General features: G+C 41.6%; 1 protein-coding gene across 6 annotated transcripts in view; it reads left to right on the top strand.

Moving 5' to 3' along the window:
• TFDP2 (transcription factor Dp-2) overlaps positions 1-19648 on the top strand; it is a 62441-nt gene that overhangs the window by 25041 nt on the left and 17752 nt on the right. For 4 of the 6 annotated variants that reach the window (XM_071437626.1, XM_071437629.1, XM_071437625.1 and 1 more), the window contains exons 3-10: positions 1186-1252; positions 6711-6814; positions 10319-10440; positions 12861-12908; positions 14009-14171; positions 14699-14845; positions 17085-17153; positions 18775-18926. In XM_071437626.1, the coding sequence (XP_071293727.1) occupies positions 1186-1252; positions 6711-6814; positions 10319-10440; positions 12861-12908; positions 14009-14171; positions 14699-14845; positions 17085-17153; positions 18775-18926 (872 nt within the window). The remainder of the gene's footprint in view (positions 1-1185; positions 1253-6710; positions 6815-10318; positions 10441-12860; positions 12909-14008; positions 14172-14698; positions 14846-17084; positions 17154-18774; positions 18927-19648) is intronic. The other 2 variants (XM_071437628.1, XM_071437630.1) reach the window with 2 other exon arrangements.

Raw genomic sequence — 19648 nt, 5'->3', positions numbered from 1 at the left:
GGACAGCCTCTGACACGGCCCCTGGGGACAGCAGCAGCCCAGGCTGGGAGCGAGGAGGCTCTGGCTGGGTGTGCCAGGAAGGGCAGGGAAGGGACAGTCTGACAGTGACAATGCCTGAGATAAACTGAGGGCTCGTTTATAGGAGCACATCGCTGAGCTCACTTGGGCAGTGTTCTACAATCAGAGTAGTGCAGCAACACTTGATCTTCCTACGTGTCTCCTGATGGGGGCAAAATTTTAGTAGAAGTATTTTCAAGAGTCTGTCACAAAGCGGTGTGTGCAGATTTTCCCCTACAAAAATTACCTGCTGAATATTGAGAGACTGAATGCTTATAGCAGCTATTCTTTTGTCTTGTGTAGTTTATTTTAGTTAAGTTTAATTTACCTAAAATTAAATGATGCTCTGACAGGAGTATATTAAAATTCTTCAAGTGGCCCTAGCATAGGTTCCATTATTGCTATATACATCTGTAAAATAAAGCAAAATGTTTGATCCTTCATCATATGATTGCCTTCTTTTAACTTTGATAGTGGAACCCTTTGTCCCAATGATTTACAGAAGTACTCAAATTTTATAATATTTTAAAAAGAGGTTGGGATATGAGGGATTTCCCATCTCTTCCCTTCCTCATCCAGGATGATCTTGTGTTTTTCTGTACAAACTAAACCTTCCTATGCTTTGTGTGCATGTTAAAGTCTGAGTTGCACTATTCTTTATAAGATTTAAGTTTTCCACGTCTCCAGTAACTTCCCCTCAGTAAATCAGTGTATCTCTGAAGACTAGGAAATGTATTTAGAATGAATAGTCACATCTCCTACCTGTAGAGTGTGCAGCTTGGTGCTGAGGCAATTGGACATGGGCAGATTTCTGCTGTTATTGGTGGCAGCTGCTCCTTTGGACTTGGAGGGGATGGTGCCTTACACCATCATAGCCAGAATGGGCTGCTTGGGTCATATGTAGTACACAGAATAATCAGGGGGTTTTTTAGGTAACAACTTAGTTAAAAGTAGACTTTCCAAATGTCCTGGATACCTTGCCTTGAGTCTCATGCACTTGTTAGATTCTACTGTCCATAGGATTATGATGTTTCACAATGCAGAAAGCTTTCATAATATTGTTAGTTGCATATTAGAAAACATAGAAAGGTTTATCATATTTTAAGACTTCAAAAATGTTTTGTTCAGGTTGGTGTGACTTCCACAAATGGAGACTTGAAAGGATTTATAGATCAGAACCAGAGTCCAACAAAAGGTAAGAGAATTCTATTTGATACATACATTAAGACTTATTTCACTGCAATATATGATTCACATTTGGGATACTCAGAATTTAAACGTTCAAAATGTATTTCATACATCCCCACTGTAGTTGTTCAATACCAACATGTAAGTGAAATCCCGGACCCCAGCTGGATGCCAGGGCATGGCCATGGGGCACCTGGGCCTGGGCACATCTGCTGCTGCTGCTGCTGCTGCTGGGCCATGGCTGCAGGATTCTTACCTTGAAGTGGGTGATGTAGACTCCACAAAGGTTTTGAGGAATCTTGCTGTCCTTAGTTACCACTTCTTTGTTACTGTATTCCCAGTTCCTATGAGTTTACCTGTTGTTCTCTGTTTACTGCTGTGGAGGGAAAAGGGAGTCCAGGCACAGAGCACCAATCCTGCAGTGGCTCCATGAGGGAGGAGCCATTAATCACATCATAATTGTGGAGGGCTGCTTTGGGTGGGAATCTTCACCTCTAAGACAACTTCACAGTTTACTTCATTTCAATGCATCTTTCTATTACACAGTGCCTATCTTTTACTAAGTCCTGGCAGGGCTGGTGTTTTAAAACCTTGGTGCTGTAAGAGAAGTACTTCATTGTATGCTTGAAGAGATCTGCTAAAATGACCAAGACATCAGCAGCAGTAATCCACAGCCTGTGCCTGGTGCTTTCAGATTCACAGAGCTCTTAACTCCTGTAGATTTGTCTCAAATTGAACAGTAAAAGGCTGGAATTGTACTGCTCAGTGTAAGCCTGAAGAAAAACTGTTTGCCCCATTTTATTTTTTTCCTTTCTACAAATCTCTTTGATTTCATCTCTATGGAGTTTTTAGAGTTAGGTTTGTAGTCCAGTAATTTTGTGCAATGCACAAATGAAGAAATGTACCAAGAAAATACTTGTGTACTAATACTGTGATAATAATTCAATTTTTTCTATATGCTTTTATCATACTGATCTGTCTTAGTGTAATAGAGGACCCTGAGGACACATCACATACATTATTCCAAAATATCCCAATGGGCTGCTGATATCTCTCAGCTCTGAGCTGGGGTTTTTGACATCATTGTCAAGCTGTAGGCTGTATTATTAAAAATGGCTCTCATTGAGACACTTTTAAAAAGTGGACATTTGTTTAGAGCTCTGAATATGAAATCCAAATTACCACTTCTTCCCTGGTGTTTTGTTTGAAAATTCAATGGGTTTTTTTGTTGATGTATGCTTTGTGTGTAACCCCAGCTGGTTGGGCTGTGCTCCCCATCAGCCATGGTCTCCTTCAAACTGGCTGTGACAGATTCTATAGATTCTCCAGTTGACATTGTTTCTGATTATCTTTGCAACTGAGCTGCAGACCTAACAGATTTAGTTATACAGGAAAAAAAATCATTAAAATTCCTTTAGCTTCATATTTGTATAGGAGTGCATGTTGTTTATGTGAAATTAGGCTATTTAAGGTGGCACATAGTGATTTAACCTGAATTTGGTGAGCTGCTTTGTGTGTGCATGTGAGCATTCATGTACATAAACATGAATAACTTTATCTGTGACTGTTTGAATCTAAAGATCATTTAAATTGATTTTTTTTCTTTTTGTGCACCAGTAAAATTATTGCACAAATGCCAGGAAGAATAATAGTTATGTAGCAATGATGGTTTTTTAAAATATGAAATTATAGCAACACTGGTTTCTCTCCCTGAGAAGCAACAAAAGTGGTGACTGAAGAATGGAAGAATAATTTATGTAGAAGCAAAGTGCTTTTGTTCTGAGAGAAACATACATATATATATATATATCCACTGCCAGATTCCTATTCTGAATTTGCTTCAGTGCTAAGGAGGCTCAGTTTGGGATGGCTCTCTGTGTATTGCAGCTAAAGCCTCCCTATGAGAGTTCTAAGTGGGTTTCTTTCCCATGTGCTTGGTTTTCCATAGGTAAATGGGAATAATGACACTGACCTCCTTTGTGCCTTGAAAGTACTGCTGAGAAACATTATATAAGAATTGAGTATTATTATACAAATCATTCCAGTTTGATCCATCTGTGCTGACCTTTTCCATGCAGGCAGTGAGATTACCGTGACTCAGGGCTGATGGGGCTCATTGTGTTCAGCTTATCACTGTACTCACTGCTCTTGTGCCCTGGGACATAAATCAGTGTAATCTTTTTTGTCCCCAAATGATGGGTGTTATTAAGACTTGGCATTTATTTAGAATTTGGTCATGTTTAAAGCCTTTGCAGTTGCTTTGTGGTAGTGTATATAGTTAGTTTGATGATATTTCTGCTTTCAGTTGAATACTGAAATCTGTTGAATGTTTTGTCACATCTACTTCCTCCTAAATATAATGATATAATGATATAATAATAATATTTGAAGCAATTGAGGTTACATGAGTATCTGGACCATTATCCTATTTGGAAAAAAAGAAAATGGTAGGGAGGAATATTTTATTTGTAATTGATAAAACTTTCTGTTTACTATTTTTTTCAACTGCTGACAAACACAAAAAGCAACCTCTTACTGTGAGGAACTTGGTTGTTCTTTCTTTCTGGCCACTGTGGATAAGAGATACCTCACTTATAAAAACAAACTGGTTCTTTTTCATCCTCTCTGTATTTTAAAATCTATACATCCACATATTTATATTTGCCAATGAAGAAAATTAAAAGTTAGAACAAGGGCGGGGAAACATTTCTTTGAAAATTTGGTCAGCTCTTAAGATTGTTTTGACAGTACTGCTGCCAAATGAGGGATTTGTGTAGGGATTAGAAGATGAAAATCTTTTTTATTGACAGTAACTTTGGCCAAAAAAACATTTAAACACACACCATATGTAAGCAAATGTCTTTTTAAATCAAGATCAGGTTATTTGAATGCCCCTTGTATTTACTGAAGTTACCCCAGTGGTGCCAATGTCCCATTATGCAGGGAGCCTCGTAAATGAAGGCAGTAGCTGCTAATTATTGGATTTTCCCAGGCTGCTCAGTAAACCTGGTGGGTTTGTGAGCTTTGGCCATGGGTCTGCATGTGTGTGTGAGGGAACATCCATGAAATGTTCTGAGCAGTCACAGGTGCAGCTGGATCCCAGGGATGCCAGGGATGCCAGGGATGCCAGTCTGCATGGCTGTGCCCAGTGCTGGGTGTGCTGGGTGGCCCTGAGCATTGTCCTGTGCTGTGAGCCCCACAGGGCCACTCTGGCAGGGACAGAGGTGAGAGCCCAGTGCCTCCTGCAGGCCGGGAGGGGCAGCTGGAGGCAGCTCTGGGCTGTAGCCCTGTGGTAAAAAAGCTGGGAGCCAAAACCAACATTTCACAATTTTACTGCACTTGGCCCTGTGACCTTACGCTGTCAACACCAGAGAAAGGAATTGATTTCTTTTCCCTGGTAAGAAAAGGGAGAAGAAGAAATAGTATGAGAGCTGATCTTGGAGGTAGTGGGCTCAAAAGTTTCAGTTGCAGCAGAAAAGAGGAAAATTCCTACAGCAGTACTGGGAAGTGACACATCATTGATGGCACCAGCTTGGGATGAGGGGAGAGACTGGGTGTTGATGGAATATGCTGGCACAGCTTGGGAAATCCTGGGCAAAATCCTCTAGCAAAAGTAAAACTGGCAAGTGAGAGAACTCTTTGGAGCTCAGCATGGGAACACAGTATATATAAATCATGAATTACTATCTTGTGCTCTCTGGCACTACCTCACAAAAGATTTTTCATAACAGAGCAGATTTACTGGAGGGGGTGGGTTTGCAAGTGTGGGAGGTTTATATTTGTTTTTGTAGGTGAGTTACATGACTGAATAATTTATTCATTTTATTGACTAGAGATGCAAGATGCTTCTGAAGATGTTTTCAGATACAGATTTGCCTTTTGGAAAATTAATATTAAGTAGTAGTATTACTCCAGATGCCAAAAGAATCTACACAGAACATTAGAACACCCTAGTCTCAATTTGTTTGTATTTCTCATATATCTGTTGAACATTTCTTATGAAGGTGAGACTTCACATAAATCTACATCTTTTCTACTGCTGTGCTGTAACTACAGAAGATCCTTTTTCCCTTCAGTTGTGTTGCTTCTGCTTCCTGTTGCAGAGAAGTTACTTTGTTGAATTTATCATTTTTCAGTAACCTCATGGTAAACAGGTATACTGAAATAAAATGTAAAAAAAGAGACCATGATTCAGGACTAAGAAAAGAAAACTGGGCAGTGGAGGTGTACAGCTGGTGTGAGAAAGGCAGGGGAGCAGGGGTGTGTAACACCAGTGAGTCAGCTTGGGCCATGTGGGCTAAGCCGAGTGTTTGTTGGCTGGCTCCTGGGGAGGGGACTGGTGCCTTGCTGCTCTGAAGGGCCCTGTCACCTCAGATGCCTTCAGCTGCTGCCTGCAGTGCCAGAGAACATTAGCAGCTCTCCAGGAACCCATCCTTGTCCTCATGACCCCAGCTAGGGCCAGGCTGACTCTGGATTACCAGGCAGGGGCAGCTCTTCCTTGTATTTGGTGGTGCCTCAGAGCCCTCCCCACGCTGCTCAGGCTGCTTGGGAACGGGGCTGGTGTTTGATTGAGGGTTCCCAGCTCTCCTGCTCTCAAGCTGTCTCAGAGAAAGGAGCTGCTGCCACCACAGTGGCAGGCTGGATAAGCCAATGTGCTCAGAGCTTGGAGAGGCTTGTGCACAGCAGTTTGAACACCCAAGGAGTAGCAATGGTGCTGCAACAGTTTTGATTTAAACATTAATTCCAAATAATAGAGATCCAAGATGCAATTTGGGATAGAGGAGGAGCAGCAGTATTTTGGGGCTGTCAGCACAGAGCTGTTCCTCTCTATGAAGGCAGGATGATTTAGATCCATAAGCAGTTTGGGATCACAGAGATGATAAACATCTTGGGATGAGAACACCCTGCACTGGAGATGGCATGGGAGACTTTACTGTGACATGCAGCTGCCTGCTCTGTGACTTTAGGTGGGTTGTAAAGGCATCACTTACTCCATCTGTACAGTGGCAGGCTGTGGCTGGCTTACATCAGCAATGACTCTGGAATGCTCTGGGACAGTCAGATGAGGAATGGTTAAGGTTTTGAAGATTTATGGATGTATATTTCTTACACATGGCTATGATTGTAAGTAGGATTTGTATGTTGGCTTCTGTTAGAAGTATTCTCATTAATTTTCACTTCTAATGCTGAGGAATGTCAGTGCTCTTTGTCTTAAATAAGAATAAATTGTTTCTGGAAATAAAATACATGTAATTTTAAAAGTAAAATAGTGAAGGTGTAGTTTTTTGAGGTGTCCTTGTGACATCTGCTGAGAGGTCTGGAGCTTACCTGAGGGTGTGTTCACAGCAAATAAAACAAAGCCAACCTGATTCCAGAGTGTTAGAGTGGTGTGAGAATTTGCCAAAGTGTTTTTCACAGGTTACTAAGGAAGTAATTTAAAACTCTCCTTTTACCATTCTTTTTAGGTAATATTTCAGTAATCACATTGCCAGTTTCCAGTACCAACTCTCCCACTAAGATTTTGCCAAAAACCTTGGGACCAATCAATGTGAATGTTGGACCCCAAATGGTAAGTTTTGCAACCCCAGTAATGCCAACTTGTGTAATTGGCTGTGACTTCCTGGTGGTGTAAGACAGGAACACGAGAGGAACTTGCTGCCTCCTGCCTCAGCCACAAAGTGCCCCAGCTGCATGGCAGGGAGGTGACCTGGGGGCACAGCAGGCCTGGCATGCCAGAACTGCCACTCCCAGCAATGCTCTTGGATGTGCCCTTAGGGGGAACCTATCTTCTGGGCTTTGAGTGGAAATTGAAACAGCTTTACCAGCTGACACTTTAACTGTTACTCAAATGTGTATTAAAAAAATCCTCTCATTGTTGATACTCTTTGAATGTTTTAAGTCATGTTCTCACCAGTAAATCTCCAGAATTGTCAGAGAATGTCTTTGATGTGTTGGTAGAAATTCTAAACTTGTTGAAACTACTCTTCTTAAAACTCTCTTTTCCTGTTCATGATAACTGTATTTGTATATTGATGTTCCAGGGATTTTGGATCTAATTTTGAGAAAAAATTTAGATTTTCTGTTGGTCAGAGAGCTAAATAGGCAATACTGTGAATAGTTTCTAGTAACCTGCTATCTCCTTGCCAAGAACTTAGCCTGAGAACAGAACCATTTGATGCGTTTCATAAAAATGGTGTTGGGCCTTTTTCACCTGAGCAGTGTTCAGTGGGGGTTGTCCCAGCTGGGCAGAGGGGCCCACCCATCACAGCCACCCCCGTGGCACTCCCAGCTGGCAGAGCTCTGCCCCCAGCGCTGGCCAGGGGCTGCCTGCCAGGAGCAGCTGAGACCGTCAGAGCTGATGTCTCACAGGCCTGTGCCCTGTGGCGTGCCCTGGAACATTCTGCCACTGAGGATGTGCCCTGGCAGTGCAATAAGTAGCCCACAACAGGGAGAGCACTCCCTTAATGCACTTCCTACTCTTGTGACTGACTTCTCAAGCCCTGCTTTTGGTTTCAGTGAGCCCTGCTTGCAGGTTAGGTTCTATAGCAGGTGAAGGTGCAAAAAGCTACTGCGTGATGTGAGACACACCATTTGTACTCTTTTTTTGTTTGTTTGTTTATTTTTTATTCATTTATTCTGCTGCTTTGCAAGGATAGAACTATATTCAGAAAACATTTTCTTAATAAAATGCCATTAACACGGGCTTTCTAAGACACCCAGCATATACAGCTGTGCTGTGCCAGGCTGTTTAGAAGGGAACGCTCCCGAGCTCTCAGCAGTGGCAATGTTAGCGCTCCCTCACCATCTGCCTGTGTCAGCAACACCCTGCTTGATTAATTAATTAATTAATTAATGTATGTATGTATGTAGGCCTTATTTCCCCCCCGCGGGTTGCCGGCCCTGGTGCCGCTGCGGGTCCTTGGGGCAGCGCGGAGGCTCCGGCGCGCAGCCGAGCCCGGGGCTGCCCGCGGTGGCTCCGGGGCCGCTCGGCGCGGGGCAGGAGCGCTGCAGGAGCGGCCGGGAGCCGCTAGAGGGCGGCGCGGGCCGGGCCGGGCTGTGCCTCGCCACGGGGCCCTTGGCAGCCCCGGCCTCAGCCGCTCCTTGCAGCGAGCCCCGGAACACCGGGCCCCTGACAGCCCTGCCCCGAACACCGACCGGCCCCTGACAGCCCTGCCCCGGAACACCGGGCCCCTGACAGCCCTGCCCCGGAACACCGACCGGCCCCTGACAGCCCTGCCCCGAACACCGACCGGCCCTGACAGCCCTGCCCCGAACACCGACCGGCCCCTGACAGCCCTGCCCGGGAACACCGACCGGCCCCTGACAGCCCTGCCCCGGGAACACCGACCGGCCCCGACAGCCCTGCCCGGGAACACCGACCGGCCCCTGACAGCCCTGCCCCGAACACCGACCGGCCCCTGACAGCCCTGCCCGGGAACACCGACCGGCCCTGACAGCCCTGGCCCGAACACCGACCGGCCCCGACAGCCCTGCCCCGAACACCGACCGGCCCTGACAGCCCTGCCCCGAACACCGACCGGCCCTGACAGCCCTGCCCGGGAACACCGACCGGCCCTGACAGCCCTGCCCCGAACACCGACCGGCCCTGACAGCCTGCCCCGAACACCGACCGGCCCTGACAGCCCTGCCCCGAACACCGACCGGTCCCGACAGCCCTGCCCCAGGCCGGAGCTCCAGCCAGGTGACAGGAGCGTCACCTGTCCTGTGCCTGCCAGGCACCTTTGATTCTCCAGTACCAACCAGGAAATAAATACATAACCTGCACCTGTGTTTTGGTTCCTCTAAAATCTCCTTTCCCTTGGTTCTGTCAAGCTGTACATTTGCAAACAATAAATGAGATAAATTTATGTCTTTAAGACAAAAAAGACATGTATGTAGTCACAACATTGTACCAGGGGGGATGTGAAGTAAAGCTCAATAAGCTAAGGAAATGGGGAATTCTTCACATACCATTTTTCTACTTGTCTAAACAATAGTGATGGATACCAAGCAAATGCAGTGTAGTTATCTCTAGTTTATATATATATATATATATATATATATATATATATATATATATATATATATACATATATATATATGCATATATATGTACATACTTGCAGTACCTATATATCTGCTCTATACTTACAGCATCTACTTACAACCTGAGTGCCTTGGGATGCTTACACAGCTGTTGGATAAGTTAAATAGTAAAGGAAACCACAAAGTTTAGTACAGTCACTACTCCAAATGTCACTAATAAATGGAGTAAAGTAAAACAAGGTTATAAAAACTTAGGTAAGGTATAAGAGTAAAAAGCACTGTCCCAGAAGCTTTTATATGAATCTTACCATAATGGAATAAAAGTAATTAAATTTTGTTCATTTTAAATATTAGCTTTATCAATACTGTTTTATTTTTAAGTATTACTTAAATTATTCTGGTCACCTACTTTGAAAAACAAACTTGGATGTGATTTAAAAGTTGAGACTGGGTATTGGTGTTAACCTGTGTACCTACAATTTCACCAGGTTTGCATAAATGTAAATTCTATCTATACCATAAAGACTTTACATTGAATTCTGTAGGTACAGTTAGTTGCCAGAGTGCCTTGGGATCTTGTGAATGCCAGAAACTGCAGGGAATGCTTTGCCTGCAGCTCAGATTGTTTTTTGTATAGACAATTACAAGAGACAAATCCATTGGAAAGAAAGAAGGCTGTATTGATTACATTGATCAAGGTGTTGCCTAGATGTACTCATGAAGAAACAATTGGGTGTCTAGAGGTACAGACCTTATCTGCCATACCCAGGAATTACTTGGAATCATTTGGGTGGTTCTTGTCCATGTGAATATCACAGTAATATGGTACAATTAATAGGAAACTTGGCAGCACTGTAATGACTTTGCTCAATGAAGATCTTCTGGTGCCATCTCTTCTGTATACTGTGACTGCTTCTGGTACAGAATTATTATTACTTTTCTTAGTGCAATGCTTAGTATGGATTTTGGGCTGTATTTACCTCTGTTTTCTTTAGAGAGCTGTGTTTTTTATTGCTACATTTTACAGATCATAAGCACCCCACAAAGACTGGCCAGTTCAGGGAGTGTTCTGATCGGGAGCCCGTACACCCCCGCTCCAACCATGGTCACACAGACCCACATCACAGAGGCGTCTGCCTGGGGCCCAGGGTAAGGCTTTTGTCTCTTTCGAGGTGTCTGAGCATCACTTCTCATCTTTTCCATTATTTGAATCTATCTATTCCATCCTGTTGAATCTATGCTGATTTACAGTTTCTATTTCTAGCACAACTAAATGGAGTATAGCATGTGCTTTTCAGGCTGGGAGGCACTTCTGATGGCTGGAGCATGTAAACACAAATTATAAGCACCAGTCACTTCACTGCCTGCTTTAATTGTGGTTTCTGGTTTCTGATTTTTTATTTGAGTGTCTGTTTCTTGGTGAAAATGGAGAGTCACAAGGGCTCCTGTTAAAAGAAGCCTTTATTTTTTCCAGAAGTTCACGGTATATCCATGTAGCAGATGCCTACAGGGGGAGAGACTGTCAAAAACACTTCAACAGGCATTTAAGAATAAACTCTAATAGAGCACTTTGAATATAATCAGTGTGCTCTTTTTATTACTATTCTACATTAACAACAAGTTTCATGGGGTTCTGAGGTGCTCCAGCCAAACATGACTTTCTTTATCTCATCTAATTAAATCTGGTCTTTACATTGTTTCTTGGTATTTTGTTTTAATATCAGTACTGCTGAGCTTAGCTGTCTCAAAACAGAAATGTAGTGCTTTGCCTCTGAAAAAGTAATATATTTCTGCATCTAGATTAATTTTTCTAATCAGTGATGAATGTCAATATTACCTTTTCAACAGTAAAGATGGGAAATGGAGCATCTAGGAGAGCAGGAATGAGAGGGCAATATTTGTGCCTTGACTTTTCTCCATTTTACTCTGTTAGCAAGGTCTGTCATAGGTTGTACTTCCCAATTACTGCATTCCTCCCCAGAGAGTCAATAAACTGCAGGCCCAGCCACACAGTTTTTAAGCTGATTTTTTTTTTCCTAGCTGAGTGTTCATTTCCTGAAGTACCTGCACTTAGTTCTGATTTTATTTGAGAAAGGAGTTGTCAAAGATCACTTTTTTCTGCACATTTTATGAAATGTGGAGGCCCGACAGACGTTCTTTCAGTACCCAGAAGAGGGACAGGCTCTGCTGTCTGGTCACAGCTTGCTGAACCAAAGAATTGACACACCTCACTTTCCAAAGTGCCGTGCAGTGGAGGGGTTCCAGAGCAGCCTCGGGCAGTGCATCAGCCACCACCAGGCAGCACTGTCCTGTTTGTGTGCTGCCCAAGCTGAGACACAGGATTTCCAATGAGCTTCGTCCATAAAAAGGCTCGAGATGACTCCAGACAGACCAGTCAGTAGTGCTGCATGCAGAATCCTTCCAATGGGCCATATTTTCATTTGAGGAGCAGAGCTAAGGAAGGGTCTGTGGTGTTCCTGAACTGAGGCAGCGAGCTGTGGCTGCTGAAGACACTTCAGAAGACAGCTTGCTTTACCCGTTACTTCACAGACTCCAAATTATTTCCAAAATGAGAGGAGCAGGTTCACTGGCAGGCCTCAGCACAGGCTCTGGCAGCCTGGTGTGCAGAGCAGGCCCCAGCTCTCGCTCCCTGCTGTCCCAGGCCCGTGCCCAGGGCTGCCCCCAGCCCAGCTGCTCAGCCCCCAGTTAAGCACCATGGACAGAAATCCCTTTGGTGCTGCTGAGGGCGGGGCCTGTTGTGCATTCTGGATCACACAACCAAATTGTGCTGGTTTTCAAGCACAGCTTTTCAAAGCCCTCGTTTTTGTTTAGCTGCTTTCCCAGCAGTGTCAGGTCTGTGCTGGGAGCACAGCTTTGGACAGCGCGGGGACAACGTTCCCCAGCTCAGCACAGCTCTTGGGCACTGCCTGGGGCTGCTGCAGGAAAAGGCAGGGCTGGAGAGCAGCTCCTGCTTGCTGTGGGGAATAAACTGGGGGATAAGGAATGGCCACTGATTGCAGACTGCTGCTGCTGCTGCTGTTCAAAATTCTTAGCAGCTGCTTCTTCAGTCTGTCTCCAGCTCTGTATGCATCAGCTCTAACAGGAACATTTTTAGTGTTTTACCTTGGGTTTTGTTTAAAGATTCCTAAACATTCACTGGCTTGAAAATATAGGATATATCTTATGCACTGTTTAAAGACATTTTTCTTCCATATGGAGGAATTTTAAATAGGAACTTTCAAAGGAGCCCAGCTTCTCCTTTTTGATGGACTTTGGACATCTAGCTCACACAGCACTTCCTGTAGTTCCAGATGAAGTGACTTCCCTCAGTTCCTGTGGGCAAAGCATGGTAAAATTTGGAATAGGATTTGTTTGGCAGTGAGCTCCGACAACTTCCTCCACAAAGTCCTAACCAACTTCTCTCAAATTTTGTCAAGCTCTGTGTGTTGTATTTTTCCCTTTCAGTAAACATGTAACAGCAAACACTAGAACCAGTTAGGCCCTATATACAGTGATTTTAGTGCTCTATAATGTTATTTTCAACTTAAGTTTGAATTGTCTTGTCTTAGGGAGCGAAAACGGACTCAAGAAATTATAGAGTCAGATTTTTCAGAAAGGTGAGTGTTACTCAATGTGTATTTTGTGTATAGAGTCATGCCTGCTTTACTTCAGATTTGCCTTTCAGAAAGAAAACTGCCCAGTTCCCGTTTTCAGCAGTTTTCACTTCTTCACATCAAAACTGTGTTGTGGTTTTTTTTTCAGTCTGCTGGTGTTCCTTTTTACTCTTTTTTGTTTATTTTACCTGTATTCTGTTTTCTTAGATACATTCACAATTTTGAAAAGCATTCTTGTTTTTTTTAATAGTTTCTTTAGCTTTTTACTGCTGATGGGGGACCTTTTTCTGTAAAATAACAGCTCTCCCTGGAACACATTGTCAAATGAAACCATGAGACTAATTTTTAAAAAAGAAAAAAAGAAACAAAAACAACACAGCTGAACTTTTTAAAGGCTTCTATTGCATTACACATCCAGATCTACTTTGTGTGATAAAAACAACTGCTCCTGTTTTTTTCTATTACCATTACCTTTTCTGGAAGAAGGTGAATGGAAAATAACCCTGACAGTTTGCCAGTTCTTAATTTAGCACCTTAAAACCCAATGACACTGTACTTACTCTCCACAAAAGAGATTCTTGTATCTGTTCTATGATGGATACATCATAGAATAGATGTATTTCTAGGTCTATATACTGTGATGTATATGTGTGGATATATTCTATGATGGACACATTTTAATTCCCCTAATGACCAAGTTTAGGATCTCCTGCTGTATATTACACAGGGAGCTTTGAGCCTTTCTATTTTAGGCACACACATGAGAGCTCCACATAAACATGGCTTCCAGGTACGTAAGCAACCTGGGAGATTTTCCTCTTTTGTTTGGTTGTTCTTTTCTGAGACTGCCTGGAGATGAATTACAAATCCATTTTAAGCATCTTCCCAGCAGCATGTGTTCAAATGCTACCAATGCAGAAATAGTCAAGGAAGGGGCTCTATTGCACTTTTTTGCCAACTTGTAAGAAACAAGAAATTGATGCAAAACTTTTATTTTTCATTTAGATAGTCTAGATTTCTGTTACGAAGTGCAGACCTTTTGCTGTGTAACAAAGTACCTTATTAACATTCAATGTATTAAAAGAAAACTTTTCTCTTTTCAGTAAGAGAAGCAAGAAAGGAGATAAAAATGGGAAGGGTCTGAGGCATTTTTCAATGAAAGTTTGTGAAAAAGTTCAACGTAAAGGAACAACTTCATACAATGAAGTCGCCGACGAGCTCGTATCAGAATTCACAAATTCTAACAGCCACCTAGCAACAGATTCAGTAAGCAAATATGTGTTGAATTTTGTTATACCAATACAGATTTGTCTGTTTTGTCATGGAATTCTGTTTCTGCACTGTCCTGCCACAGTCCATACTCTCCTTCACTTAACTAGTTCTCAAATATAAAGATTTACCCTTTGAAATCTAAAAATACAGAATTAAGGTGAAGAATTGAACTCCTCCTGAATTATAAACAAAGTAGAGGAATCTGCCAAAATAATTAACTTTAAGAAAAAGCTACTCTTGTATATGTGGTCTTGTCAGGCTTTTCAACTGTGCCAGACTTGCCATGATGGAATTTCTGGCAGAGATGCTTCAGGAAGGCCTGAAACTTCCATTTGCAACCAAGCATCCTCATGTGGTGTCCAAGGGGTATCAGAGATGAAGGATGGTGGTTTAACACCACTCTGACCAGAACTGCCATTTTGCCATTTGAGCTTCTCCATGTCTGTGGAGGATGTGTTTAATTGCTTTTCCTTTTTTAATTCAATGCTTTTGTGGTGATTAGTGCTGTATTGTTTTCTTAGCAGGCTTATGATCAGAAGAACATTCGACGGAGAGTTTACGATGCGCTCAACGTCCTGATGGCAATGAACATCATTTCAAAGGAGAAGAAGGAAATCCGATGGATCGGCCTTCCCACAAACTCAGCTCAGGAATGTCAGAATCTAGAGGTAAGGGGAGGACATGGGAAATTCTGGTTTGTTCACATGTTGTGATAATTGACTTGCTCTTCTTTAGAAGAGGGATTTTTTTTTTCTTAATTTGAACCTGATTGGTTTTGATGCTTGTGCACTATGGAAATACAAATTCTGATATTGGAATAAACTGAAATAATATGTTTGTGTATGCTTAGTTCAGTTTCATTTAGTATACTATATACTATATATATTATATATATAAATATATATTATATATATATAAATATATATTATATTTAGTTTTCTTAAAAAGCCAAGCTGATTAACTTAGAAAAATGGTCATTGATTAAATCAGGGATTATTTTTAAGATTAAAGTCTGTAGTACCTTGAATTAACCAGAAGAAAGTCAAAAGAATTTATGGTTCAGTTATGCTCACAAAATGGTTTCCATTTAAAATGAGACCAATTCGGTATTAATGTCTGTACTTGGAAATATAATTCAAAGGGAATTAAATTGAAAAAAATTCATGCTGGAATGTCAGATACTGTTATGATCTGCCAGAGAAAGCAAGAAGAAGTTTTACTTATCAGTTATTTCCATTATTTTTTCAGCAGGCTAAGAGTTACAGTGTTTTTTGCAGGGATGCCAGAATTTATATGCACAAATGTTGCCTGTCCTTCGGGCCAAATGTGCTATAAATAAGAAGCACAAATCACTGTATTTACTGCAGCCTGCTGTAATGGCTGTCTGCAAATACATCTCCATTTGTGACACTTGGACATTAGGTATCTTAAAAGGTGGGTGGTGCCTCTGCAGTACAGAACAGTTCTTTTGTGCAGGGTCATTTACATCAATTGTCTTTCTAGATGTGGTAAGAGAAAAGCTTTTACTGTCCTTTTCCATTACAGTGACTTGAAAAATACATCCATCCAAGGAGAATGCATGTGTTCAATCATTATGCTCCAGGATGTTTTTTTACATTCTGGATAAATCTACATTTTGCATGCATTCATGTGAATGCATTGTCTCCAGCATAGGTTATTGTTACAAATATGGAACTTGAATTTCATTGTCTCATCTACAATAATCATATGCAATTCACTGTTTTGGGCTCTAATTACGCATGCACAAAATGGAAACTAGGCATATTTTTTAAAAAATGTTGCTTCCTCTGACATAATAGAAAAGAATGTAAAACAAAACTGCATTTTCATGGTGTGAAAATCAGAATTAATCTTGCTTTTAAGGCTGTATAAAGCAGCAACTGTTTTTACAATGTAAATCCGTAATAAGATTACCAGTACAAAAATCACTGCAAAAGAGCTTGTTACATAGAAACCATGCCTGAATGAGAGCTGTACTGCTTACTGGTTTTAAGAGTCACTGCACAGAAAGCCAACTGAAAGATGCATTTAAACATTAAAATGTGTGAGGAGGGAACCACCACAAAGCAACCTTGTAAATAAGATAGAGAGGAGTTTGGGCCAGCTAAGCTTTAAAACACCACATTATTTAGTTTCAGACTTGAATGAAAAGGTAGTTTAAGAGTTTAGTATTTTGAGAGCCAGTGATACAGCGATGGCACCAAAGAGGAGGATGAGCAAAAAGCCCTTTCAGCCCCAATGACTGTTGTGCAATTCTTCAGCATTGCCCAGAGGTCACTTCCAGACCCTGCTGTACCTGCAGGGTGAGCTCTGCCCTGTCCCAGCCCTGCATGTCCCAGGTGCAGCAGCTTGGCCACATCAACCAGCAGTAAATGAACTGCTGAAGAGCTCTGCTCCCACAGAAAATGTTACCTCAGGCCGTTTTTGTTGCTGCAGTCTTGTCAGTTTAGTCAGGTCTCAAACAAAACGTGGAGGTCACTGGTAGGATATAGGTGATCATAAGCCCAGCCTCCATATATTTGTGTCTAGTGGCTTGCAGCTAGGAGAACAGTGGGACTTGCACAATTCAAAAGAGTGGCAGGCAGAAGGGAAAAAAACCCAAAGCATCCTCTTGAGCAAGTGTTTGATCTGGTGCCAATTTGCACTCAGTGCAAGACAGAAGAGGCAGAATGGGGGGGACATAAAAGTCTTATGTAATAATTAAATTTTTACTGGAGTTAAAACTGTTGACAAAGAAAGACATTACAGTTGGCCAGATCTGTTTAATGGTGAAACTCTTATGCCCATGAAATTTGCCCCCATTTAGAAAGAAAGCCTGTTCAGTTTGGCACGAGGGAATGGACAAGGTAATTAAGTATCTTGATGCATTTACATTTATCTTTTAAGATAGAAAAGCAGAAGCGGATTGAAAGGATAAAACAGAAGCGAGCCCAACTGCAAGAACTGCTACTGCAGGTACATTTAATTTTAATTTTTTTCCCCTTAAATGAAAATATCGAGTGTAAATCTAACATGTTAGCCCTTCTGAAGTTCTTTCTAGATTTAACTAACATCTGTGACATACTAAGGAGAAAAGTTTGGCCCCTGTGACCTTTCTGGATTCTGCTGGGGGACCTCTTGCTCATACTCTGTGGTTCAGTTTTGCCTGCTGTAAACCAGCACGCTCAATCTGTGTGCCACAAGCTTTCCTAAGTGTTCTGCTGAAGCTTTGCCAACCTCAGTGGGAATGGGAACAAGTCACAAGTCCCCTTTGTTCACTCTTAAGTTCCCCCAGTGCTACCCTGAGTCATTCTTCAAATTTTCTCTTTGATCTAAGCTATGAAGTTCACAACAACTTGTGTAAATGTGTGCAGAGTTGTTTTGAGGAATATGGACATTTCTGGATCTTAAGAGTAGAAGGCTGGCAAATCCAACACCTTTACTTTCTGTCACATACCTTTAAGATGACTTTTAGGTTTAATTGCTGAAATATATTTCAAATGCATCTTGTTTATAAAGTAACATTTTATAAATACAGTTATGAGCATTCCTTAATATTCTAGTCTGTGCAGACTTTTAGTAATTTAAATGTAATCAAACAATTTTATGAGATTGCAAGCAGTAAGGCTACATTTTTTTGCTGGTTCAACTACACTAAGGCAATTTTCATGTAATTGATATTCACTGAAACTTTCAAATATCTGATGCTTTTTTGTTAGTCACCAAAAGCTGTTTCTCTACTTAGGGTACAATTGGGATTCTATCTGTCTGACCCAGTATCTCAGCAGTTCCTCCAACAGTAACATGAAATTACACCAGTGAAAATAAGGCAACTCAGGCTCTCTTAACTTTTAGTCCAAATATTGACAGAGTTGATTCCCTTACTGTCCACATCTGTTGTTACTGCCCTGATTGTGTTGGTTGCCAAAGGGTTTACCAGTCCTTTGGGATTGTGGCTATCCATCTTTTTCCCCTTAAATGGAATAAGCAGTGCCTCAGGTGGGTAAGTTCACTGACTTCTAGTCCCTCAAATAATATTTCCTAAACCCACACATTTTCATACAGGTGCAGTCAGATACAAGAAACCAGCAGGCTGAGAGTGGTGTCACAAACAGCATCTGCTTAATTCCAGAGGAGAGAGAATTCTTTTGAGAGAGAGAAGAAGGTGATGGATGAGAAGGGAAAGAGAATAAAAATACAGATATGGGAAGTGGGGGAACTTTTGTTTCAGGGTAGCTATCCTACCCTGAGGCAATTACACATAAAAAGTACCAGAGCAGACCTCTGACTCTGGAGCCCTTTCAAAGGCATTGGGGAAGCATTCTCCAGCATGCCTTACTGCTGCTTTCTTGTTTCTTCTCCAGGGAGTGTGAGGGGAAACAGAGTCAATAGTAAATGTGTGCCAAAATTGGGTTTAACTTCTGCTCCTGCTGAACTTCACTAGTGCCAAGAGAAAGTAAGGCCACACTTTTTGACAAAAAATTACTGAAGGTATTGAGAGCTGGTAAATAAGACCTGTGAGGTTTCATTTCCTGGAAACACTGATGTCTGCTCTTTTATTGTCAGTGATCATTTTTTTCTTTCTTTTGTTTTACAGCAAATAGCATTTAAAAACTTGGTACAAAGAAATCAGCAAAATGAACAGCAAAATCAAGGCCCTCCATCTTTGACCTCCACAATACAGCTGCCTTTCTTAATAGTCAACACTAGCAAAAGAACAATTATAGACTGCAGCATATCAAGTGATAAGTGAGTGTTTATGAAATTAATTTTTCTTATTTTATTTTCTTTGTTGACTGGATTTTTTCTCAAACAAGTGAGGGAAATTCTTCTAGTTTACTAGAAGTAATGTATTTACATTCACTGCTGTCACTTCAGGGGGTTGCTTGTTGTTTTTTCAATATTCAATGCAACTGCAGTAATAATATGGATGAGTTTATTAACACTGCCTTACAATCTCTAGTTAAAACAGGCTGACTTTCACTGTTGTAAAAGGCACTTCAGGCTGACATTCCAAAGAGCATTCCCTGCACAGAAGAAATAACTGAATGGAACTATTTACTAGGACAGCACTACCTTTTAAAGCAGCCAGGTGAATTCTTACTCTTAGTATGCCATAAAAATGTACACAGTCAGAAACACAAGGTTACCCATGTGACACAAAAGTGACATATTCCAGGTGATAACAACTTTGAAAGTGTTTTTTAACAGCAAAAAGTTCTTTGAAGGAAAAGATACAGAAATTTGTAATACTGTCTTTGTGAGCAAAGTGCTACAGTTGCATTCACATTAATCTGAAAATCTTCCAGTTTACATAATTGTGGGTGTTTGTGCTTTTCATCCTGTGAAAATATGGCTGAAGTTTGAGGTGCTGTTACCTTAACTGGTAATCGGCTCACAATCAGTTTATTAGCTGGAAATAGCTGGCTTTGCTCTAATACTGTAGATTACAGATTTCTCTCTGTGGTATG

Source organism: Agelaius tricolor, unplaced genomic scaffold (assembly GCF_023055355.1).
Source record: "Agelaius tricolor isolate 1412-34295 unplaced genomic scaffold, bAgeTri1.0.p SCAF_12, whole genome shotgun sequence".
Lineage (NCBI taxonomy): Eukaryota > Metazoa > Chordata > Aves > Passeriformes > Icteridae > Agelaius > Agelaius tricolor.
The sequence above is the reverse complement of the archived record's forward strand: the minus strand, read 5'-3'. Positions and strand labels throughout refer to the sequence as shown.